Source organism: Chlamydomonas reinhardtii, chromosome 10 (genome assembly GCF_000002595.2).
Source record: "Chlamydomonas reinhardtii strain CC-503 cw92 mt+ chromosome 10, whole genome shotgun sequence".
NCBI lineage: Eukaryota > Viridiplantae > Chlorophyta > Chlorophyceae > Chlamydomonadales > Chlamydomonadaceae > Chlamydomonas > Chlamydomonas reinhardtii.
The window spans coordinates 5,607,732-5,631,570 of NC_057013.1; the positions used below are offsets into that span (position 1 = coordinate 5,607,732).

At 65.2% G+C, this 23,839-nt stretch overlaps 2 protein-coding genes across 2 annotated transcripts; both read right to left on the minus strand.

Annotated features, from left to right (window-relative positions):
* Positions 1 to 45: 45 nt before the first annotated feature.
* Positions 46 to 10,871, minus strand: CHLRE_10g460100v5 (uncharacterized protein). Its single transcript, XM_043067136.1, has 12 exons — positions 10,116 to 10,871; positions 9,770 to 9,858; positions 9,416 to 9,522; positions 9,037 to 9,086; positions 8,727 to 8,871; positions 7,943 to 8,276; positions 7,457 to 7,679; positions 6,029 to 7,325; positions 4,648 to 5,469; positions 3,253 to 4,213; positions 2,986 to 3,026; positions 46 to 2,602 (listed from the first exon to the last, which is right to left on the minus strand). Exons 1-12 carry the CDS (start codon positions 10,598 to 10,600, stop codon positions 536 to 538), a joined length of 6,621 nt encoding a protein of 2,206 aa, XP_042920533.1. The 5' UTR covers positions 10,601 to 10,871; the 3' UTR covers positions 46 to 535.
* Positions 10,872 to 10,955: 84 nt separating this feature from the next.
* CHLRE_10g460150v5 (uncharacterized protein) lies at positions 10,956 to 23,711 on the minus strand. The gene is made up of 22 exons (XM_043067137.1): positions 23,440 to 23,711; positions 23,002 to 23,101; positions 22,785 to 22,846; positions 22,470 to 22,609; positions 22,204 to 22,247; positions 21,801 to 21,892; positions 20,963 to 21,594; positions 20,527 to 20,591; positions 19,944 to 20,269; positions 17,562 to 19,623; positions 16,670 to 16,880; positions 16,045 to 16,273; positions 15,880 to 15,917; positions 15,466 to 15,536; positions 15,166 to 15,241; positions 14,819 to 14,853; positions 14,503 to 14,567; positions 14,211 to 14,313; positions 13,767 to 13,899; positions 13,202 to 13,344; positions 12,744 to 12,919; positions 10,956 to 12,529 (listed from the first exon to the last, which is right to left on the minus strand). Exons 3-22 carry the CDS (start codon positions 22,787 to 22,789, stop codon positions 12,502 to 12,504), a joined length of 4,674 nt encoding a protein of 1,557 aa, XP_042920534.1. The 5' UTR covers positions 22,790 to 22,846; positions 23,002 to 23,101; positions 23,440 to 23,711; the 3' UTR covers positions 10,956 to 12,501.
* Positions 23,712 to 23,839: the final 128 nt, after the last annotated feature.

The following is a 23,839-nucleotide window of genomic DNA, read 5'->3' on the forward strand; positions in this document are numbered from 1 at the left end:
AATTCCCCCGCAGACTTAGCCCTTCGCATCACATAGCTATCTCTGAGCCAATATGTTAACTTATGATTGCGAAATAGGCACATCCACCACGGCAATTCCGCGTCGTAAATCCCGTCCAAGGCCGACGGCTCCGTGGCGTAATGGTGGCGCGTCGGATTCCAATGATTGTTGGTACTATCCGAAGGTTGGGGGTTCGATCCCCTCCGGGGTCAGTTTTGCCCTCTTGTGAGGCAGGGTCGTGGCTTCCGCGGCCTGGAAGGCTTTGCCCTGTCTGGCCTTGCAGGGGGAGCGCATGCCCCGCCTGGTAGGTCTTCCAGTCAATACTTGTGTTACTTTAGGCCTCATGAAGGCGCACGTGATGGGATACACAGTAGTTGCTTCAGACTGCATCCTCTGCACCTGACGGCGATGGTGCCGCTTCGCCCCAAGCTTGGCCCAAGCAGTCTGGCGCCCATGCCAGCGCCAAAACCCTATCTACGGACCTCTCAAGAACGCGTCTCTTTTACTCTGTGCTTGTAGGTGCAACACAAACGTCTCACACGCCCGCTCCAACGGCCTCCTCTCGGCGCCACACCCGTATCGTGAGGTCGCTGCTACCGCTTGCCAGCAGCTGCTGCTGCCCCCCGCCACACCAGCTCACGCAGTGCGCCACGTCCGTGTGCCCATGCAGCACCGCCACACACACCCCGCTCGCCACGTCCCACACCCGCACGGCCTTGTCGGTGCCGCTGCTCGCCAGCTGCACCGAGTCCCGCCGCCACGACAGGCCGTGCACGAAGGTGCCCACAGCAATCCTCCGCACGCAGCGCCACGCCGCCTGCTGCTCCAGCTGCTGCTGCTTCTCGCCTGCTGGGCCTACGTCCGCCGCCACAACCCTTGAAGCAGGTACCGCCGCCGAGTCGACTGGGGCTCCAGTGCCCGCGTCCGCGTCCGCGTCCGTGTCAGCGTGCTCTGCCCACAGCTGGATCTCTTTTCCCCACGTGCCGCACGCCAGGTATCGTCCACACGGGCTCCAGGCCACCGCATCCATCATGTCTCCCACCGGCAGCACGGCGGTGCAACGCCAGCCACTGCCCGGCCCCGCCGCAGCCCCTGGTGCTGCCGGTGTTGCCGGTGCTGTTGGTGCTGGCGCAGGTGCTGGCGCCGTACCAGCTACTGCCGAGCTGCCGTCACCGCCGGCCTCGCCACAAGACCACACCCGGAGCTCCTTCTCAATGCCCCCGCTCGCCAGGCGCCGGCCGTCAGGGCTGGCGCTGAGGGCGCACACGCGGTCGGCGTGGCCTTTCAGCACCTCGAAACACTCCCGCGGCTCTTCATCTGTCGGCTCGGCCGCGTTCACAGGCCCGCCAGCACCTTCCGCTCCTCCCGCCACCGCTGCTGCTGCTACTGCTCCTGCTGCTGCTGCCGCACTGCTGCCTGCTACGCCCTCAGCTGGCGGCGGCGCCGGCGGCTGCTGGTGCCGCCGCCGCCACAGCCGGATGTCTCCATCCATGCCCGCGGTGGCGAGCACCTCGCCCGCAGGCGGCAACCAGCACACCGCACCCACCCGCTTGCTGTGCCCCTGCAGCGTGGCCACGCAGCGCGCAGACACCACTCCCGCCCCCGCCCCCGCCCCCGCCCCCGCCCCCGCCCCCGCCCCCGCCCCAGCCCCAGCCCCAGCCCCAGCCCCAGCCCCAGCGCCAGCCCCAGCCCCAACGCCAGCCTTCGAGCTCTCCGCCGTCGTGCCAGTCGCACCAGTTTCCGCCCTGCCCGCACGGGCATCAGCCGCCGCCGTCGCCGCCGCCGCCGCCGCCGGGCCGGCCGCCTCCACCGCCCACACGCGCACGCTCTTGTCCCAGCTGCCGCTCGCCAGCCGCGCCGCGTCCTGCCGCCAGCCCACCGTGTCGACGGCGTTGGTGTGCCCCTGCAGAACCGCCAGGCACTGCCCCGTGCGGTGGTCCCACAGCCGGACAGTGCAGTCCACAGAGCTGCTCGCAAGCAGCGCCAGCGGCGGCGCCAGCGGCGGTGGCTGCGGCGGCGGCGGCAGATTTGCGCCGCTAGTGGCAGCGCAGGCTCCTGCCCCTACTGCAGCTGGTGGTGCTGATGACGACGTCGCAAGTGGCAGTGTGACCGGCGCCCAGGCCACGGCGGTGACACGGTCGGTGTGGCGGTGGCGGTCGGTCTCGTCCTCCTCCCCCTCCTCTTCCTCACCCTCCTGCGGCCCCTGCTCCTGCTCCGCGGCTGCCGCCAACCCTGCTGCCCCGGCCTCGCCGCTTGCTGCGCGCGCCGCGGCCTCCCGCTCCTTCTCCCTCTCCCTCTCCTTCTCCCTCTTTCTCCGCTGCTGCCGCTGCTCCTGCCGTTGCTGCTCCTGCTGCGCCGCCTTCCCCGCGGCCTCATCGCGCAGTGCCGCCGCCACCGACCACACACGAACCGTGCGCAGCCAGTCGCCCGAGGCCAGGAGCTGCCCGTCGGGGCTCCATGCCACGTTGGCCACCGGCCCCAGGTGGCCCTCCAGCACGGCCAGGCAGCTGCCGGCAGCTGCGCACCAGAGCTTCACGGCGCGGTCCCACGGGCCACAGGAGGCCAGCTGGCGGCCGTCGGGGCTGTAGGCCAGCCCCATCACCTGGGGGGGAGGCGGCCAGGAGCACACGGGAGGGAATGTGGTGTGTGTGTGTGTGTGTGTGTGTGTGTGTTTGTTTAGTTGTTGTTGTTGCTCTGTGTGTGTGTACGGTATGTGTATGACTTGAATGGTAGACAGAACAATTGTGTGTTTGTGTGTCAGAGAGGGAGGGAGGGAGGAAGCATAGCGTGCATGTTTGGCAGGAGGAGTGGCGAGTTTGGGGTGGCGAGCCGGCACGATTCGGCAGCCGTGAATGACCTGGCCACTGCAAGGGCAGTGCTGCATAGGCGGCACGCGCAGGAAAGGCGATGGCGCCCCCCACCCCATCCCCATCCCCATGCCCACGCCCAACCCGGGTCCCGCCCACGCCACCCCCTGACCCCCACCTGTGGGTCGTGCGCCTTCAACAGCTCCACCACCGCAGCTCCTGCGTGTGGTCACACGGTCACACGCGAGGCGCCAGGCTCAGCCGCACAGCTGCATGCGCATGCAGGTGCACACTGCGACGCCTACACACGCCCACACGCCCACAAGCCCCTCACCCCAGGTTATCGCCACGCCATCCAAACGCCCACGCGCAACATAGGGGTCAACTAGAGTACTGCGTGAGTCCCCGCCCCCCCACCCACCCACATACACATACACGCACGCACCTGCTGCCACGTCCCACAGCCTCAGCGTGCCGTACACGTCCCCGCTGGCCAGCTGCGGCATCGCTCTGCTGGTGCGGCTGCCAGCCCCACCACCACCAGCACCCACATCGCCTCCACCGCCAACACCTCCGCCGCCGCCTCCACCGCCGCCGCCGCGCGGCCGCCACGCCACCACTGTCACACGCTCCTCGTGACCCTCCAGCACCACCACAGGCGCCGACCCGTCCTCCGCTGGCAGCTCCGCCCCACCGCCGCCGCCGCCACTGGCGTTTGCGCCGCCGACGCCGCCTGCAGCGCCGTCCGCGGCCGCCTTCCAGGCCCTCATGTCCCACACCGCGATCTGCTTCATTCCCGCAACAGCCAGCCAGTTGTCACAGTCGCTCCACGCCAGCTGCGTGGCCCTTGGCGGCGCACCCGCCAGCTGTCCCACCCGTTGCCCCGACAGCGCATCCCACACACCCACCACCCTGACCTCCTCCTCCTGCTCCGCCTCCTCCTCTTCCCTACCCTCCTTCGGCTGCTCTCCTTGCTGCTCCTCCGCCTGTCCTTCCTTGCCAGCGGCGCCGCCTGAAGCCGCAGCTGCGTCGGGCGCCGCTGCCGGTGGCGCCGCTGGCGGCGGCGGCGGTGGCGGCTCGTAGCAGGTGGCCAGTCGCCGGCCGTCGGGTGCCCAGGCGCAGCCCACGGCCTTGCCTGGGTGCTTGATCGACCGCAGTCGCTGCCCCGTAGCCGCGTCCCACACATCCACGGAGCAGTCCTCGTACGCCGCTGCAATGAGGGCGCCGCCGCCGCCCGCCGGGCTCCACGCCACGCACAGCACGTTGCACAGGTGCCCGCCGCGCAGCACGGCGGCGGCGGCGCCGGTGGCGGCGTCCCAGGCCCGCACGGTGCCGTCGCCGGCGCCGCTGACCAGCTGGCGGCTGTCGGGCGCGAAGCACAGGGACATGATGCCGCCGTTGTGGCCCTGTGTGTGTGTGGGGTGGGGGGTGGGGGCGGTTGTAAATACCAGCCCAAACCAAAGCAACTCCAACGAAAACGAGCGGAGCACAGGCGTTCGTGGGGGGTTGCAAGGATGTTTGGAAAAGCGAGGATGAGGGGGTGGGGGAGGTGAGGGGGCGAGGGTGAGGGGGTGAGGGGGAGGGGGAGGGGGAGGGGGTGAGGGCGGGTGTGAGTGTGCAGATGGCCAGTAAAGCACATGCGCTAGCACACACAATGGAGCATGTCCCATGGCGCCGCTCGCCTCGCGCGCCGTGTGGAATGGTTCGGTGGGCGAACTACTCCCACGCCCACTCCCACCCCTCCACACGGATGCACGTGTGTCAAACCCCTCCGCCACCCCCCCTGTACCGCTTTTCCATCGTTGCAACTCTCCCGCCTCCCCACTTCGCCCACACCCACCCGCAGTACGGCCTCAAACGCCGGCCACGACTCGACCGGCGGCATCACTCGCGCCGCACTCCACGCCGCCAGCGCGCCGCCCAACTGCCGTACCCAACCGCCAGCCGCCAGGCCGTACAGCGCCGTACGCGTGGGGGCGCGCAGCGCCGCCGCCAGGACCGCCTCCTCCCCAACACCGCCACTGCCGCGTCCTGCCCCTCCTGCTCCTCCTCCTCCTCCTATTCCGCCCTTACTGCTGCTACTGCCGCCGCCGGCCACCTTGGCCTGTGCTACAGCCGCCTCCATCTCTTGTAGCCAGGTGCGCAGCGAGCGAAGCACATCGCCGGCCAGTCCGCGGCCTGTGCTCAGCAGGTGGCGGGGCAGTCTTGTGCCCAATGCCGCGATGATGCCAGTGGCGGCACGTGCTCGCAGCGCCGCGCCCAGGAAGCTGAGGTCCGACAAGACGTCCTCCAGCAAAGCAAAGGAAGGTGAGAGGGCGGTGCAGGAGCCGGCAGTGGCAGTAGCTGCAGTGGCGGCGGCAGCGGAAGTGGCAGCGGAAGTGGCAGAGGTGCTGGGAACCGCGGACTCGGCGGCGGCGGCGGCTGCCAGGTGTGTGACCAGGTAGCGCAGTGTGTAGCGGCCGGAGGCACTGGCGCTAGCGCCGCCGCCGCTGCCACTGCCACCGCCCTTGCCATTGCTGCTACTGCCGCCCTTGCCATTGCTGCTACTGCCGGTGACGCTGTGCCTGAGTGCCGCGAGGTGGGCCCCCAGCAGGGCATGGCCGGCGGCTGGGTCAACAGCAAAGCGTCCCGAGGACCCCGGGTCAGACAGCCAGTCCACCACCTGTGTGTTTTTGTGTTTGAGGGATGGGGGGGAGGGGAGGTTGTAAATACCAGCCCAAACTAAACCAACTGAAACGCGTTTGAGGGATGGGGGGAAGGAGGGGATGGATGGAATGGAAGGGGACGAGGATGCAAGGCCGTTGGTGCTCTCCAGAAGGAGGCCCAATGCACGCGAGTTGCGTCCAGGGCTTCTGCGGCTCCCCGCCCACCTCGCTAAGACTGGCCATGAGTGAGTCAACGGAACGCAGATCCCGCACAGCCGGGCAAGAGCCAAGACGCCTTGCCACGTTCCCACCCCTGGCCCCGTCCCCGGCCCCGACTCCGGGCCCGGCACTGCCCCTGCCGTCCGCCACGCGCCACTCGGCGAATCATTGCCGCATGCCCCCCCCCCCGACACATGCACCCGCCCTCACTGCATTCCTGGGTCGGGCGCCAATTTCCTGAGAATCGGAACCGACTTTGCTGGGCTTGGCTTGCACACATACAACCCCCCCCCCCCACACACACACGTACACATACTTCCACACACACTTTCACACACAATCACGCGCCCCACTCACGCTCTTGTGCAGTGTGTGCACGTGGTGCTCGTCCAGGTAGAACAGCAGCCCCCAGCCCGGCAGCGCCGCCAGCGCGCCGCCGCCACTTCCGCCGCCGCCACTGCCGCCACTGCCGCCGCCGCCGCCGCCCAGCCCCATCTGCTGCAGCAGGCTGTGCGGCAGCGGCTCCTGCGCCGCCAGCAACACACACAGCAGCTGACGCGTCGCTGACGCCGCCGCCTCCGCCTCCGCCGCCTCCGCCGAAGCCGCCCCCGATGCCGATGCCGCCAATGCCGGAGGCGCGGGACAAGCGGCCAGGGTGACGCCATGGGCGCCTCCGCCTCCGCCGCCGCCTTTGTCGGAGGCACCAGTGGCCGCCGGGCTTCCTCCGGCCAGAACAGATCGGCTCCAGATCTGGGCGTACAAGCCGTACACGTCACTGAGAGTGGGCGGCACGCGCGCCGCCGCCGCCAGCGCCGCCGCCGCCTCGTCCGGCGGCAGGCAGCCGCCCGCAACGGCCCGGTACACCAGCACGCCGCCGCCGCCACCGCCGCCACCGCCGCCGCCGCCACCGCCGCCGCCTCCGCCTCCGCCTCCGCCGCCACCGCCGCCACCGCCGCCGCCATAGGCGCCCGCACCTGCTGCCGCACCTGCTGCCGCAGATGCATGCTGCTGATCCCCCGAGCTGCGCGTCTGCGCAGCTGCGCCACTGACAGCCGCCTGCAACCGCCGTGGACGGAAATCGCTCGGCCGCAGCAACGCCACACCACCACCCGCTCCAGAGCCCCCGCCGCCGCCGAAGGTCCTCTCCAGCGCCGGCACAACCTGCCCCGCCGCCGCGTCCGGGCGTGTGGTGACGATGAACCGCACCCCAGGCGGCAGCTGCACCAGCAGCGACGTCAGCAGGTGCAGCGTGCGGTTGCCCGTCACCACCGGAGCCGAGGCGGTGGCTACTGCCCCCACTGCCGCGCCTTCGCTGGCTGTGGCTGTAGCTGTAGCTGCCGTGTCTTTGGCTGCTTGTGGTGGCGGTGGAGGCGGATCCGCCTCGTCCAGAGCATCCAGTAGCAACACCACTTCGGCCGGCCCACTCCTGCCACATCCGCTGCTGCCGGCCGCAGGCAGCGGCGGCGGCGGCGCCGCCGCCACCGCCTCGACCGCGCCTGCACCCCCTGCGGCTGCTACTGCCGCCGCGGGCGTCATCCCAAAGTGCGCCTTGAGCGGCTGTAGCAGCAGCAGGTCGAAGGCCTTGGCCTCGTCACTGATCTGCGACACCGCTCCGGCGTCCAGCTTCAGTAGAGCTTCACACACCGCGGGCAATCTGGGGAGGCAGCCATGTGGCATGACAAAAGGTGTGGACGAGGTGGCATGAGGCACACGGTATCGTGTGCGAGATGCCTGGTTGCAGCAGGTACAAACCAATGGCCCCTCCCCCTGCTCCTCCTGTCTCACTTGAGCGCCAGTTGGAATGCCAGGGACTTGATAATGCGCACCGGCTCCAGTCGCCGCTGGTCGTTGTACTTGCAGAAATGCGCCGCCGCCACCGCGCCCGCCGGCGCGCCGCCGGATGGCAGGCGGGCGTCGGGTCCGGCGTCGGCGCCCGCGGCGGCGGCGGCGGCGCTGGCGGCGGCGGCGCACAGGAGGGCCAAGATGGTTGACTTGCCCTCGCCCGCTCCTGCGGATTAATTGCACGGTGTAATATCAAAAGCGTTTTGATACCGTATTTGGGCTGGTGGTCATGTCGCAATCTACCACTGACGCTGTTGCAATTGGCGTGGGTCGCTGGTGCAGGCGCACGCAGCAAGCCCCCACCGGAAGCAAGCACGCATGCGGTTCGGCACCGATTGAAACCTGGTACCCACGCGCGGCCACAACCCCCTTCCCCACCCCGGGCGAACAGCCACGCCCGCCCGCCCGCCCGCCCCCCGGCCCACTCACCAGCCACAATACAGAGTGCGCGCGACAGCTTCGCAACCTGCTCGCCAGCTCCTTCCATGACGCCCCCATCTCCACCTCCGCCTCCACCCGGCTTCAGCCATGCTTGCAGCGCGCCCCAATCCCACGCGCCAGCACCGTCAGCGCCCTCCTCCGACTGGCCACCTCCCCCTCCTCCCCCTCCTCCCCCTCCTCCTCCCCCTCCCCCTCCTCCGCCTCCCTCCACGGCGCGGCGGCACAGCCTCCTGACGTCCACGGCGTACGACAGCGGTTCCAGCAGCAGCTGCAGCCGCAGCTTTGCGTTGAAGGCGTCTGCGGAGCCGTGATACTGGTCCACCTGCATGGTACATGAAAAAGGCAAAGCAAGTACTTGCGTCTTGTGCCCCACGTAGGATGGGTGGGTGGGGCAAGCCGGAATGGTCAGGCTACAAAGTGTGCAGTGCCGACGTCGAGCAGGAACGGGTACTTGAATACATCAAGGAGCAGGGCGGGGCGTGCGCACAGGTGCGCACGTCTGTTTGAGCCTGGGTGGCAATTGCGAAGGCGACTACAGTCAGCACCGCCCACATGCGCAAGACCGAAGTGCGCATCGCTGTCTCGGTACTGGTTTGCGGGACGGTTTGCTGGTAAGCTGGAAAGTGGTGCATTCCGGGAATGGGGACTACTGTTGAATGCCGCTCTGTCGTCGGAGCATAGGCCATGCTCTCCTCCTCGCTCTTTTACATTGGGTTCGGTTTACTTAGGGCTGGTATTTACAACCCCCCCTCTCTTGCCCGCATGCACGCACCTGCCCCATGATGAAGGTCTTGTCCGCCTCAAAGAAGCACTCGGCCCGCCGCACGTCCAGGTCACCGTAGATGGACTGGCGGTCCGCGGGGTCCTCCAGCGCTAGGTGCAGGCCGTCGGGGCCGTGCGCGCCCAGCGTGTGGGCCCTGGCACGAAGGGAGGGCGGGAGGGCGGGCGGAGGGAGGGGCGGGGGCGAGTGGAGCGGAGCGGGGAACAGGTGTGGTTGAGGATTGTGGGACAGGCCAGGCGGCGCGGGCAGGCAGGCAGGCAGGCAGGCAGGCAGGCAGGCATTCCCATCGTGATGGCCTCACCACTCAAAGATGCACCAGGCACGTGTGGCTGGGTTGCAGTTGGCCACATCCTGAGCGGAGGCAGCAGCAGCAGCAGCAGCAGCAGCAGCAGCAGCAGCAGCAGCAGCAGCAGCAGCAGCAGCAGCAGCAGCAGCAGCAGCAGCAGCAGCAGCAGCAACCACAACAGGCCAGGTGGCGGTCATGGTGGTGACAGTGACAGTGATGGTGGCGGTGCTGGCGGTATGTCCCGTACGGTCCAGGCAATAGGTCAGACGCAGCATTGCATGCACGGCACGAGTACGAGCCACTCAGCCGGCTGCCCCTTCAGCCACCTTAACAGTCCGAGGCCCTCGCCACTCCCTCCTCCTCCCCCTCCCCCTCCCCTCCCACTCCCCCTCACCATGACCACCAGGGTGCCGCCGCTGCAGGCCTGAACCACATCGCTGAAGGCAGCCACGTCGTGCTTCTGAGCCAGCGTGTCGCTGTGCTGGTTCACACTCAGAATGTCTAGCACAAGGCAGAGGGCAGGGGAAAGAACAGGTTTGCGTGCTGATAGGCCATGCATGATGTTGGTTGATTATCAAAATAATGTGTGAAATGGACATGTGGAGAACGGACAAAGCACATGCGCCACCAGGCGGGTTCAGGCTGGTCGGGGCTGGCAACCCAAGGCGCACGCTGGCGGAGACTCCCGAGGCCCCAACCCGCGCGGCGGCTGCGCCCCGTCGCAAACACCTCATCACGCACCACTCACCGATCCACACGCACGTGGTGTGGCTGGCGGCCGCCAGGAAGCGCTCCACGCTGTCCAGCAGCAGGCACAGCTTGTTCTTCCAGGCATGGCTGCGTGGCAGGATGTGTGGAGGGGCCGGAGGGGGGGAAGGGGTCCCAGGGTGGAGTTTGCGGGGTGGGGTCGCAGGGTTTGGGCGTTGTGAGGCTGCGTACGTTTAGACTCGGCGTTGACGTGTGAAGTCGTTGGGGCTTGGGGTACCTCTATGAGCAGGTGCAACCCCAAGCTGCTCTTCCCCTCCTCTCCCCTGTCCCCTCCCTTCAACCTCCGGCACCTCCCTTGCTTTATTCTCTGCTCCCGTCGTGCACACCTGATGAAGTAAAGGGGCGGCGCCACGTCATCTGGATCCACCACCGCCTCAAACTGCACCAGCCGACAGCGTCGCGCCTTGGTCACAGACTCCACCCACCGCGACTTGCAGTCGCCCGTCGTGAGGGTCGCAAACTCCTCCACCCCAAAGTGGTCTTCCAGCGTTTTCCGGAGCTTCCGTAGTCCGCGCAGCGTTATGCCAAGCCTGGTGGTTGCGAGCGGGTCTTCTGGGGGCTCAGTAGCCGCCGGTGCGTCCTGCTGCTGCTCCTGCGGCGCCGCCCCCTTAGGAGGGTCTTTTGTGGGGTCTTCGGCGGGGCCTGATGCGGCGGGAGAGACAATGCGCGCCACAGGTGCCTGGGGCTCGAGCTGCCGGTCGGCCTCTGTGGGAGCCCCAGCCGCTTTCGACTCGGGCGTGCTGCCGGCCAGCGACCCAGGCTGAGCGGGTAGCGCCACGTTCAGCCGCTGCGTGCTTGCCGCGCAGCCCATGCTGGATCCCGGCTCTTGCCGTGATATATGTTACGGAATGTACACTGAGGCCCGCGTGGAGTCAATTATGATAAGCGAGGCGCGTCCGTCAAATCATCAAAGTGCTTGAACTTTTCGAAGGCAGAGTCCCTATTAAAATTCCTCAATCGCATGACAGCTATAACAGTTGTGTATCATGAAGGTGCAGCAAGTATCGTATGCAAATGGCCCCAATTCACAAGCGGCATGTGCAATTTCTCGACAAGGTGGCAGGTCAAGGCCGGCAATACTCTACCATTTGTTGTATGACGTATCGGATGTGTCTGGATTGTCTGCAGTGTGCACCCATGTGGTGCCGCGTGGCACGATGCGACGGACTGGTCGTTGATCCAAATCCGCCAGTCAGTTCGCTGTGGGCTGCCCGGAACCTGCCTCCGGTTATCCTTCCTGCGCATGACGCTCTATGAACGTGGTTAAGTTGCCTGAACGTGACAGGTGGCACAATGCTCTCGGTATAGGTAGGGCGCGTCCTACCACTTCCTACCTCACGGTGGTCCGATTGGTATGCCCCTGGCATAGATGGCCTGGCACAAGGGCCGCAAGGGTTGATCTTGCAGGCTGCAAGTGAGACGCGTGGTGGGACAGGTCCGTAGGTATGTCCCGCACTCGTGGCGCTGACATGGGCGCCAAACTGCTAGGGCCAAGCGTCACATCGCCTCCAACTGGACTCTGACGCAAGTACTAGATGTCTAGCACGTGCGCCTTCATGAGGCTGCGGATTACAAGTGAAGCCAAGGGTGAAGCGGCCTGTATGAGGCCTAAACTAACACAAGTATTGACTGGAAGATTTACCAGGCGGGGCATGCGCAGATGCGCTCCCCCTGCAAGGGCCAGACGGGGCAAAGCCTTCCAGGCCGCGCAAGGCAAGACCCTGCCTCACGGGCGGGCAAAACTGACCCCGGAGGGGATCGAACCCCCAACCTTCGGATAAGACCAACAATCATTGGAATCCGACGCGCCACCATTACGCCACGGAGCCGTCGAGCTTCGACGGGTTACACGACGCGGATTTGCCGCGGTGGATGATGCCTATTTGGCAATCATAACACAATAATACGGAACGTCGGTAGCTATGTGATGCGAACGGCCAAGTCTGCGGGGGAGTTGATCGCCTTACCGCTTGTCGGACTGTCCCTTCAATTGTAATTCGCATCCTTACGGCGTCCATCAGAGCGTACTCGACAGCCTGGCAGACACGCCCCAGCCTTGGCCCCAGCCCTTTCGCAGCCAGCCAGATGATTCGTTATTTATCATGTCTTGCTTTTAGCTTTGCCATTGGAAGGGTCGGGCTTGGGTGCAATCATCACTTCATCCCTCCGCCACAACGCCGTCACCCCTGTTGCGATCTTGCCAAACGCAGCATGGCCCGGGCCTTTGCCTGACCATGCCTTCGCCAGCAGCCTCTCGTCCGGAGCAAAAGCGCACGAAACAACACAGTTGACACTGTGGCTGCAGGTTCTGAGGCTCTGTCGCTCACATCACACACGACACCAGCACGCACACCGCAGCGCCTGCGCCCGACAAGTGCAAAACGCCTACAGGCTCCAGGGCACGTGTCCGTGCATGCGACAGCACAAGACGGGGCCACCCGATGCGGAACCCAATAAAAGAACCCTCCGTCTGGTTCGTGGCCGCACACGCGGCCGCACATGCGGCCCAGCTCAGCCCAGCAGGCCAAGGCTCCGCCCATTCTGCAACACCCATTACATCATATCCGAGCAAAAACTCACCTTACACCGCTTTCCAAGTTCAGGTTTGGCGCACGTTGCGGTGCTGTGTTCGTGCCTCCACGATGCCAGCACGACCCTGCCACGGCGCACTCCCGACAGTCCAGCCCGTCCGCAGCCGCCGCAGCCGCGTGGCTACCAGTGATGCTTGGGTAGCGCATACCTGCCGGCGGCGAGGACGTGGCACGTCGGCTCGGTGGGAGAACATTCTAACTGCACTGGACGGCACAAGACCAGACAAGACTCGTGCAGTCGTAGTCAACCCACCAGCACCCGCGGCCGCAGCAGCCTTCCCGACCACTGCAAGCCCCAGCCCGGCCCCACCTGCACTGCTTCCTTCAATTCCCAGCCCCCCAGTTCCCGTTCACCCGCCTTACTTTTGCCAGACCTTCCCTTGCTCTGGGTACCAGCCCAGCGCGCCGGGTCGGATGGCGCAGGGCACATACACGAGCGGGTCTACGGACACGCAGCCCTGCGGCTCGCGTGCCACGAGAGACAGCGGCGGGTGCTTGAGCGGCTCCAGATAGGTGCGGTTGCAGCTGGCCCAGAAGTACTGTGGAGCGATGGGGATGTTGGATTGGTGGGGTCGTGGACGCCAGCCCAAACTATAAGTCGAAACCAATGCAAAAGAGCGAGGGGCTGTCCGTTTGAAAATTATCGTGCTAGTGAGCACCAGTTATCCAGTGCCATGACGGCAGCGAGAACAGTGAGAGCAGCGGGCGGGATAGGCCCGCATGCAGCGGTGAAGGTTTCAAGCGCTGAGCGCTTTAGAAGTCGCACGGTGGCGGCCCTCTCCCTCTGTGTTTTCCTAGCACACAAAACCACAGCCTCTCACCGCCAACGCGGGTGTAAGAGTGCCCCACATGACTGCGGCCAGCTCCCAGGACTGGTTGGTTAGCAGCACGGTGCCGGTAAGGACCTCCAGCACCACCAGCAAGCCCACCAGTTGGCCGAACAGCGCCGGCCACATGCGGCCGCCTGCGTTTTAGTTGCAGAGCACAAGGATAAACAATGTGTTACAGGGCACAAGGAAGAGAATGTGTTACAGAGCAAAAGGAAAGCAAAGCGCAAAGACAGCGTATGCGATGCAGCAGCGCGACGGCTGCCTGTGTACGGTATGCGTGTGCGTGTGCGGGGTGCGGGGTGCGGACTCGATCGTGCGGGATTATTGCTGCTGGCAAGCTAGCAGCTGGGGTGGGGTTGAGTGCAGCAACCATGCATGTCTGATTCCGAGTAATCCGGGAACCAGGTGGAGGGGCAGCGGGCGGCATGCCATACGACTGGTCAGGTTCGTGGTGCCTGCAAGCCCTGAAGCTGCCGCCCATGCGGGCGGGCGGGTGCGCCAATAGTGCACCCTACCGCAGCGGCAAGTAGTGCCGCTGTTGTGTACGCGCACGCACCCGAGTCGTAGCCGCGTTCGTAGAAGTTGACCAGGTTGTATCGGTAGCTGATGAAGCCGGTGAGGAAGTAGAACCAGCAGCATGGCAGGATGATGGGCGAGATGACTGCGTAGGCGAAGCCAAAAAGCATAACCTGATCGCGCGGAGAAAAGAACAAACACGAAAAGGACACAGATGAACGAAAATGGGCGCGAGGAGAGTGTGCCCGCGTCAGTGGGCACGGTGCGCGTGGATCGAGGTCACGTTGGCGATCTTCAGACGAGGACATGTGCGAGGGAGGCAGTCGCCCAAACACCCATCCCTCCAAGGCCCCCGCCCCTCTGCTTCCAAGCTCGTTTGGCACAAGCTACCGCACATCACTGCTGGAAGCCTCTGGCAGCCCGCCTTGGCTAGGCTGGCCGAGCTGCCGCTGCTCGCTCGCTCTCAACTACATCATGGACTCACGCTCATCATTGAGTTGTACAGGGTGGCGGAGCGCAGCGAGGGCGGTTGGTGGATGAAGGCGGACACACGCATGTTCTTGGGCCGGCACATGCACAGACAGGACCTGTGGAGAGCGGAATGTAGGCAGGGAGGTAGGAGGCAGAGAGCGAAGGGTGATGGAGCACTACCGCGTGGCGTGAATACCGCGTGGATCAAGTAGTAGCTAGTGCCGACAAGCAGCAATGTGCGGACGTGGATAGTGGCCTGGCTGGTGTGCTGCTGCTGATGTGCCCGATGACACCCGACGACGCACCTGAACATGGATGTGAACATGGAGCCCTCGTGTGGGAACACAATCTTGAGGCAGTTGGTGAAGAGCTGCAAAGGAACAAGGGATCGGTCGTATCAAAGGCTGAAACCTCAAGGCCTGTGATGTGACCATACGGTATAGGAAGACTGCTCGTCAATGGAACCCGGGCGGGCACGCCTTTCACAAGCCCAGATCTCCCAATCCAACCCCAAACCCAATTGCGTTCATCTTTCCCGTGCTTGACTCCTGCTGTAGCGCCGACTGGCCGCCGTGAACGTAGCGCGCAATTGCAGTGCTGCTGCAACACGGCTGCACTCACCGCACGAGCGATGACCAGCTGGATGAAGAAGTTGGCTGTGAAACATGAGGAAAAGGAATGGCAGAAGCAGCATGCATGCAACGAGTATCTCAGCGGCCCTTGCTTCGCAGAATGTAGGGAAGCCTCTCACAGCAGACACGCACCATGCAGTCCGCATACTGCGAACGCAGGCACTGCATGTGGGCCCCTTGCCAGGCAACCCAGAGCTACACACACACACACATATGTGCGGCGGTGGTCAGACCCGTCGGTGCGCGTGACAACCTTGGTAGGTACGTCAAGGAACGAACATCCCGAACAGCAGCGTGGGAGTCAGCGCGTCACATCGCAACTTGCAAGCCACTCACCAGTATTCACGACGCCGGTGCCCACCCGCTGCAGAGTCTGCATGTTGCCCGGGCCCTCCTCCAGAAAGGTACCGACCTGCGAAAGTGCATCAAATGACGCATCCTCACATGGTGACGTGATGACACACCTGTGATACGATACGGCACTCCCGACAGTGTCATGCATGGACATGACGACATGTGCACTACCCCACACATGCTTGAGTGCTTGAGTGCTTTATGGATGAACCAACACCACCGCCGAGCGCGCGCCCGCTACCCCGCTACCACGCTCCCTGGCTACCCCGCACCGGCCCGCACCTGCGAGAAGATGCCGCCGCCCAGCACTGCGCCGATGAAGGTGTTGAGCAGCGCGTACCACCAGAACCAAGCTGCACGTGTTTTGTGGAAGGCAAGGAAGACAACACGCATGTGTGTGTTATCAAACGGTAGGCAAGGGAAACGTGTGCGTGTATGTGTGCCTTTTTGTGCATGTTGTGCGAGAAGCGAGGCTAATGTCTTGACACGTGTGTGCGCGCGCGCGCGCGCGCGCGTGTGTGTGTGTGTGTGTGTGTGTGTGTGTGTGTGTGTGTGTGTGTGTGTGTGTGTGTGTGTGTGTGTGTGTGCGCGTGCTAAAAAGCACAAGGAGAATAAAGCGCAAAGAGACTGTGTATGCATGTGCACGCGCTTCTCAGCAGCTTCACCCGCTAGGCGCCACTGGTGACGTCGACCCACCCTGGATCTCACGCTCGACTCCGTTGAGAGATACCGGCCTGTGGGCGGATGGGGTCAGCACCGCGGCGCCCGTCAAATGCGGTGCGCGCTCAAGCGGGCACGCACGCAACACGCAACACCACCCACACCGTCCCGATCTAGCTGCGACCACAGAACCCTACCCACCGGCGGCGGATGTTCGAGGCGAAGAACAGGAACTGCGGCATCGCAAAGGTCTCCCACAGGAACCCGATGACCGACGGCATGATGCCGGTCACGATGGCCCGCAGCAGCCGCATCGCGAACCCGTTGGTCTCGCACCACCAGGCTACGTACAGGCCGTTGGTGCTGCTGCTGCCGGCGCCGGTGCTGGAGGTGCCCGAGCACAGCGCCGTGGTCAGACTGGTGAGCGCGCCTGTGGGCGGACATGGATGTGTGTGTGTGTGTGTGTGTGTGTGTGTGTGTGTGTGTCTGTGTGTGTGTGTGTGTGTGTGTGTGTGTGTGTGCGTGTGTGTGTGTATGAGAGAAAGTGCATGTGCGTGCGTGTGTGCGTATGCTGCGGCAAGGTGCTTTTATCTGCCTATACCCCGCGGAGGTAGGTCCCGGTAGAATAAGCTCAAGGCACAGCAGCCGGGTGCGTGTTGAGAGGAGGAGGTAGCACGCACCGCTCTCCAGCTACCACAACGCTGTAGCACTAGCACGACGCCGACCACCAAAAGTAAGGTGGCAGAACGGCAGCCGGCGGTGTGCCCCCCCCCCCCCCACACACACACTTAAGCCCACCCGCGACCAAACACTCGCACCCACGCACCCTGCAGCGGCCCGATGGGGATGAGGAAGGTGATGACGAGCGGGATCCAAAACACAGTGCCGCGCAGGGCACGCTCCCAGCCGCGTGTGACCCACAGCGCGCTCCAGTTGACGTCGTCGGGCGCGGGTGCGGGCATAACGTCGAACGACAGCAGCGCGCCCGGGCCCCGCGGCGGCACCACTCGCCGGCATTGCGCCAGTAGCTGGGCGTCCTGTGGGTTGCCGGGGTGAGGTGCGGGGAAGGTGTGTGCGTGTGTGCCAGAAACACGAGGTGGAGACGCGCAATGCTGGAGCGGTCGCGGTGCGTGTGTGCGTGTGTTAATGAGCACAAGGAAGGCTAAGCGCAAAGACAGCGTGTGCGTGTGTGTGTGTGTGAGTGTGTGATTGTGTGTGTTTTTGTGTATGTTTGCAAGGGTGCGTGCGTACAGGTGCGGCGGGTCGCGGTATGGCTATCATGTGATTGGGATATGTTGTTGCGGGAAGAAAGAGGCGGTGGATGTGCGGGCGCGGTGGCGCGCACGGCGGTGCGGTAGGTGCGTGGCACGGCGCGGCCATGCCCATGTATGCGTAAGCTCTGGAACACAGCCGCGCGTTAAGGAAGGCTAGGGCCGGATGCACAAGCGCAACGCAAGCACACACGGTCGTGATTCCCTTTATTCTATGCTTTCCGATATGCAAACATTGTTACCCTTGTGTTCTTCAACACACACACACACACATACACATCTTTGCGCAACGTTCTCCTTGTGCTCTTTAACACACACACACACACACACACACACACACACACACACACACACACACACACACACATGCGCGCTCTTCCATTTTCCTGCACACACGTGCACATCATGCGGTGCACACACACACACACACACACACACACACCGTACCTGGGAGCTGTTGAACAAGGCGAAGTAGGAGTAGCCTGTGGGCTGGGCCAGCGCCCGCTGCCGCGCCTCCTCAATCCGGACCTCCAGCTCCACCACCTGCGCCTGCTGCTTCTCCACATCCGCTCGCAGCTTCGCCAACCGGGAGCTCGCCGCCGCCGCAGCCTGCTGCTCCCTCGCCGCCGACTTGGAGCCCCCCACGCCCCCCACGCCCCCCATCTCCACGTCCCCGCCGCCTCCGCCGCCGCCGGCAAGCACGTGTGCGTTCGCCGCCGCTGCCGCCCGCTCCCCCTCCACCCGCATGTCGTACACCGAGTCCCCGAGTTGCTGCATCGCCATGTCCCACTCATAGATCAGCTTGTCGGCCTCGTCGTGATTTGCAACGGGCACAAGACCCAGGAACGATCCCGGGAACAAACGCGTCAGCTGCGCAGCCACCGCGGCGCCATTGGGGTCCGCCTCGGCCGCCGCGGCCGCCTCCTGCTCCGCCGCCGCCCTCGCCTCCTCATGCAGGTCTGCCTCGATGCGTGCGGTCTCGGTGCGCTTCAGGCCAAGCGCCGGCGAGCGCCACAGGTGCTGGCCCCCGCCGACGCCCCCACCGCCGACGCCGCCGCCGTCATCGCTGCCGCGGCCGTTGCCAGCTCCACCTACACCTGTGGCCGTGGCTGCGGCTGCGGCTGCGGCTGCGCTCCTTGGACCCCCGGCGGCGGTGCCCTCCTCCCCCTTCCCCTCCACCGCCTCCGCCACGGGACCACCTGCGCCGCCGCCGACAGTCGCCGCCGCCACAGCCGCCGCCACCGGCGCCTTGAGAGGCCGAACCTCCTCGCCCCGCCACTCGTGTCCACTGTCATAGAACAGGCGGTAGTACCGCTGCACAACCGCCTTCATGCCCCTCTGCTGCGGCGCCCAATCGCCCACTCCACCGCCTCCCCCGCCTCCCCCGCCGTCCTGCGGCTGCGCCTGCTGCTGCTGCTGCTGGCGGCGCTTGCGCAGCCCCAGCAGTTCCGCCAGCCGCGACGTTGAGGTGCGCAAACGCGCGTTGGACACGTAGCCCAAGGCCGCCAAGCGGTCGAGCAGGTCGGGGCCGCGCTTCGCAGTCACACGGTGCAACAACACGACGTAGTGAGAGGCGTTCACCACACGCACAGGCGCTGAGCCGGCCGCGGCTGCGGCGGCCGTTGCCGTTGCCGTGGGCATGGCAGCGGCGGCGCCCCCGGCGGGAGCGGCGGCAGGAGCATCGGTTGCTTGCAGTGGCTGTAGCGGCTGTAGCGGCTGCAGCGGCTGCAGTGGCTGCAGCGGCTGTAGCGGCACTCGCAGCAGCTGCGTCAGTCGGGCGTTGCGCTTGCCGGGGAGGAGCGGCTGCAGCGGCTGCGCAAGCCGCCGCCACGCCGCCGCGCCTGCGCTGGTGCCGTCGGCGGCGGCACCTCCGCCTGCTACCGCCGCCGCGGCCCCAGCACCAGTGCTGGCTGCCGGTGCTGCTGGCCCGCTCGCCGCCAATGCGGCCACCACCGCCTGCGCAATGGTGTTGCTGTGGCGCACGTACAGCTCATCATCCCCTCCGGCGCCAGCCTGGCCCGCAGCAGCAGCATCGGCTGTAGCACCGGCAGCGGCCGCAGCAGATGCCAGGGCTGCAGCTTCCGCATGCAGGGCTGCGACACGGCGGCGCAGGTATGTGTGGCTCAGGCCGGACGACGTGCCACGGCCGGCGGCACCCGCGCCTACGCTAGCAGCAGCAGAGGCGGCTGCCGGCACCGGCCGCGGCAGAGGCGGCGGCGGCGGCAGGTTGTTGCAGTCTCCCTCTGTCCAGCCGACAGGGCAGGCGGCGGCGGCGGCGGCGGCGGCGCTGTGCTGCTGCTGTTGAGAGGGCGGTGCCGGCAGCGGCACCGCGACTGCTACTGGTGAGTCAGTGCGCGACGAGGACTGGGCGGCGGCAATGAGGCTGCTGTCCACAATGCCTACGACGCAGTGGCTGCCGCTGCCGCTGCTGCTACTTCCACTTCTGGCTGTGGCGGCGTCCGTGACGCCCCCCACCGCCATGAGCCGTCGCCACAACTTGGAGGGGCGCCTGGGAGGGCGAGCGCGCGAACGAGCGGTTGCGCGATTGAGCAATTAAGCGATTGAGGCGTTGTGGAAGAGTGAGGTCGGGTGCATTGCGTTCATGCGCATATGTATGTATGTGTGTGTGTGTGTGTGTGTGTGTGTGTGAAAGATCACAAGGAAAACATAGCGTGTGTGTGTGCCTGCGCGCGCGTACGGACGTGACAGGGCAGCAATGGTGCCTGGCGCACGGCCTGTAAGTCAGCATGGCGCAACCGATGCCGCCCGTACGTGTGTATACGACATGAAGACCGTGTCAAGTTGATCCCATCCAGCTGCCCCACTCACCAGTACGGCAGAACGGCCGGCATCACCACCTCCATGTTGCCGTACACCCCGTCATCGCCGCCGCCGCCGCCGTCGCCGCCGCCCGCCTTACCCGCCGCAACCCCCCGTTTGCTGCCGCTGCCGCCGCCGCCGCCGGCCCCGTTCCCATCCAGCTGCCGCTGCCTGTTGCGCCGGCGACGTACGGCATTCATCCGTACTTCCATCTCATCGTCCAGCTCCAGCAGCGGTTGGCGGCTGGGGTCGTACTGCCACGCGTACGGCGGCGGCTGGTCGGACCAGGGGTACGGCCATCGCAGGTTGCGGATGCCGTAGTGCGCCGCGGCGCGCTGCACGGGCGAGGGAATGTACCGTTCGCGTTTGACACAGGGCGAGCCGCGCACGCGTGCCGTCCACACACGTGCCGTTTCCTCGTACACTCCGAGGACGCCACCGGCGCATGTCCCATGCACCCACTCCCCAACCCTGCCACCACCCACTCCCCCAATCACAAGGGGCTCATCCAATCCCCCACCCACTCCCCCACCTTACGGGATGGGTTCAAAGTTCTCCCCCACCCACGCCCCCACTCCCCCAATCCCCCCACCTGCAAGGGGCTCATCCAGTCCAGGTGGTCCAGCAGCATCCGCAGCGCGGGGTTCACGAAGTTGCCTGCAGGCAGCAGCATTTTGGCGGCATGCACCCGATTGCATGTTTGCATGTTTGAAGAGCATTGTTTTGCGTGCTTGCATGTTGGAGGAAGAGGCGTCGCTACAACTAAGACCGTTTCCCGCCGCGATACCCGCCGCCCCAGCCACCCGGACCTACGCCCACGCCCGCCACCCCTGCCGGCCCAGCAGCAACGCCCACACCCACCAACCATCCAGACCCACGTATCACACCCCGCCCCGGCACCCACCCCACCACGAATACCCAGACCCGCCCAGACCCGAACACGGCCGCCCGCCGCCTGCATCCGCCTCGGCCTCACGCTGCTGCTGCTGCTGCTGCTGCTGCTGCTGCTGCTGCTTCCACACACCCACCAAGATTCAGCCACGTGCTCCCCAGCGGCATCTCCGGCGACAGCACGCCCCCACGTGTGGCGACCCATGGGGCTAAACCCACCGCCGCCGCCGCCACACCGCCCGTGGCTGCTGCAGCCGCCGGCGCAGCAGCCCGCGCCCCCGCCTCCTTCATCTCCTGCTCCTGCACCGCCGCCCTCAGGTACACGTCCACGCCGGTGTAGGCTGGGGGCCCTCCCGCGCAGCCGCCCGCCACCTCCGCCTGCGCCAACAACTCCTCCATCCGCAGCAGCTGCTGCTGCTGCTGCTGCTGCTGCCGCTGCTGCTGCTGCTGCCCACCGTTGACGTTGGGGTCAAACCCAGTCCCGGCACCGGCACTCGCGGGCCCGGGTTTGGGCTGCTGCTGGCTTGTCCTGCCACCCTGCTCGCGTGACTCGGCCACCGCGCCCGCCTGTGGCTTGTGTGCTTGCTGCTGCTGCCCTGCCGTCCCGGCGGCTGCCCCAGCGGCGGCGGTGGCGGCGGCTTCCGCCGCCTCCGCTGCTGCCGCCGCCGCCAGCGTCTCTTCTTGCGGGAGCGCATCAAGGCACAGGAAGTAGGCGTTACGCAGCTGCACGTAGCACTTGCAGTTGATCCACAGCACGAAGCAGCAGACGCTGCAGACACATGCAGCAGGGCCAGCGCAGCGATTCAGCGGGGACAGTGGGGTTGGGATGGCCAGTGGGGAAAGGCAGCAGGGTAGGGAGGAGGGAGACAGTCAAGGGTGGGGTGTATTACACGCGCCCACTTGTAAGGTGGAGCGGACCCCACACCGGCGTACGTTGAAGCCCGTTACATCTGGACTTCACGCATAACAACTCACATGCAAAAGGCGTAAGTGAAGAAGAAGGGCACGAGGCCAATCTTGCTTTTCTTCTCGAGGTTTGAGATAGACATTAGCGCGAGCACTCCCGCCTGTGTGACACATACAGTACACAGCCACGAAGGTGTCAGGGCAAGCGTAGGGCCGCAACAGGCCTCGAACGGCGGGTGTGTGCGTCTCGGTGCGCGGTGGGGAGAGGTAGGGAGGACCCTCTCGCCAAGGCACCGGTGCAGAAAGCTCGATTGTGCACATGGAGGCTCATCAGGGAATGGAGGGAGGCTGAAGGACGCCCGGCTCACCCCCTGCTGGGAGAGGCTTGCACAGCTCTGCACCACATGTCACGCACTCCACCCCTGCTGCACTCAACGCAGGCCAGCCATCACACCCAGGCGCCACAGCTCACCGAGCCCTCCACATTCTTGCCGCGTGTGTAGTACACGGGAATCACTGCAGCCGGTCACCGGCCGGCAGGTGTGCGGGGGCGTTGCGGGGGACGGCGGGGTTTGCCACGGGGCGCGGGTGAGTGACGGTATGCAAATGCATGCACACACACATACAAACATCAAGGGATCCCGGCAGGCTGCCCAAGATGCCGCCTAACCGGGTGCTTGTGCTTCCCGTGCCGACGGATGCTTGTGCCTCCCGCGATTCCACCCCGCCCGCACTCACGCACGCCCACGCCCAGCACGGTCATAAGAGTCATCATCTGAAGCCCGATCAACAGGATCCGCGTCATAATGAGGGCGTCAAATCCGTTGGATCTGATGATGTCCGCATCCGAGATGGCCAGCATGGGCATGATCCAGTTCCTGATTCGTACGTGATGGGATGGGATCCAAGTCAAGCAACCGGCATGGGCGCAACAAGGCAGGGATTTGCACGGGTTCTGCATAAGACGTGCAGGGTGATGTGTAGCGACCTGGCTGCATCAAGACACGGGTTTCAATTGCTGGAAATACTCTGACACGAAAGCCGGAAACCCACCACATTTGTCGTGCGGTGTGTACGAGCATCCGTGGGGGGCGCATGAAAAGATCTTGCAGCTCCTGTGTAGGCATCCATTTGTGCACACCGTCACAGAGCAGTTGAACGAGCAGAAAATGTAAAAAGTGGAGGACCGCAATGGAGGCCAGGAGGCCGGGAGCGTGCATGTGTGAGAACGCAGATGGAAGCTGGTGCAAGCCAAATCCCAATCACGCACATGACGACGTTGGAACACGCCGCCCGGGCCCTTGAGCCATCCGCGGAACGCGACAAAGAGCAGCAGACAAACGCTTCCCCACAGCAAGTTGATGAACAGCCTGTGTGGACAGCGATTGGGAGGAGAGGAGCAGGGCACGGGAGTAGGGCATGCAGGGCTGCGAGCAGGGTGGCGTCAGCTGGCGGAATTACTGTGCCGCGCAACAAAGGCGCTGGCACCAGGAGGCTTTGCAGATGCAGGCGAAAGGTGGGTATGAAGAGGAAGTGCTTGCGGCAGCGCGGCCCTGCGCGGGGCCGTTGATATGTGCTTTCAAGGCCAGTTGGGCAACCCCCAGGCACCCACTCGCGCAGACCGGCGCATGCACTCGCCCTCAGGGCAACCCTTCCCGCCCTGCGCGGTCAGCCCGCGGGCTGGCATCCTCTTCGTGGCAGCACTTACGAGTCGACTACTTGTATATCATTCAAGTAGTAGTGTTGGTCAACCAGCGCCACGGGCGATGACGGGGGACTCGGTTGCGACATGGCGCTTTCTCGACACTGCTATGTCGCCTCTTCAACACTGCTATAGCATCGAGTGGCCTATACCAGCAAGTGCTGCTATAGATTAGGCGTGTCGGCTTGTGCGACACTGTGACTGTCAGCGCCGATCCCTTAAACCGCTACCGTTCCTGACTTTACTGCAGTCCTGAGTTCAAGTGACTACTTTATGATCCCAGGAAAGGCTACCTGGCCACCTGAAGTATATTTGTGCTCGCGCGATGCTGCACGCGGGCTGGTCGTTGGTACATGCATCCACTCACTAAATGCTGCATGTCCTCGAAGTGCACAGCGCTGGATCT

Bases quoted from the DNA above. Each gene is read 5' to 3' on its own strand.
- CHLRE_10g460100v5 (XM_043067136.1), bottom strand. From the start codon at position 10,600: ATGGGCTGCGCGGCAAGCACGCAGCGGCTGAACGTGGCGCTACCCGCT. The intron at 8,277-8,726 runs GTGCGTGCATGC...TGTACCATGCAG, and splicing joins AGACCTTCATCATGGGGCAG to GTGGACCAGTATCACGGCTC. The intron at 4,214-4,647 runs GTGGGTGTGGGC...ACACACACACAG, and splicing joins CGTTTGAGGCCGTACTGCGG to GGCCACAACGGCGGCATCAT.
- CHLRE_10g460150v5 (XM_043067137.1), bottom strand. The intron at 21,595-21,800 runs GTGAGTTGTTAT...ATGTGTCTGCAG, and splicing joins TTCACTTACGCCTTTTGCAT to CGTCTGCTGCTTCGTGCTGT. The intron at 15,537-15,879 runs GTGGGTCGACGT...AAACACGTGCAG, and splicing joins AGTCGAGCGTGAGATCCAGG to CTTGGTTCTGGTGGTACGCG.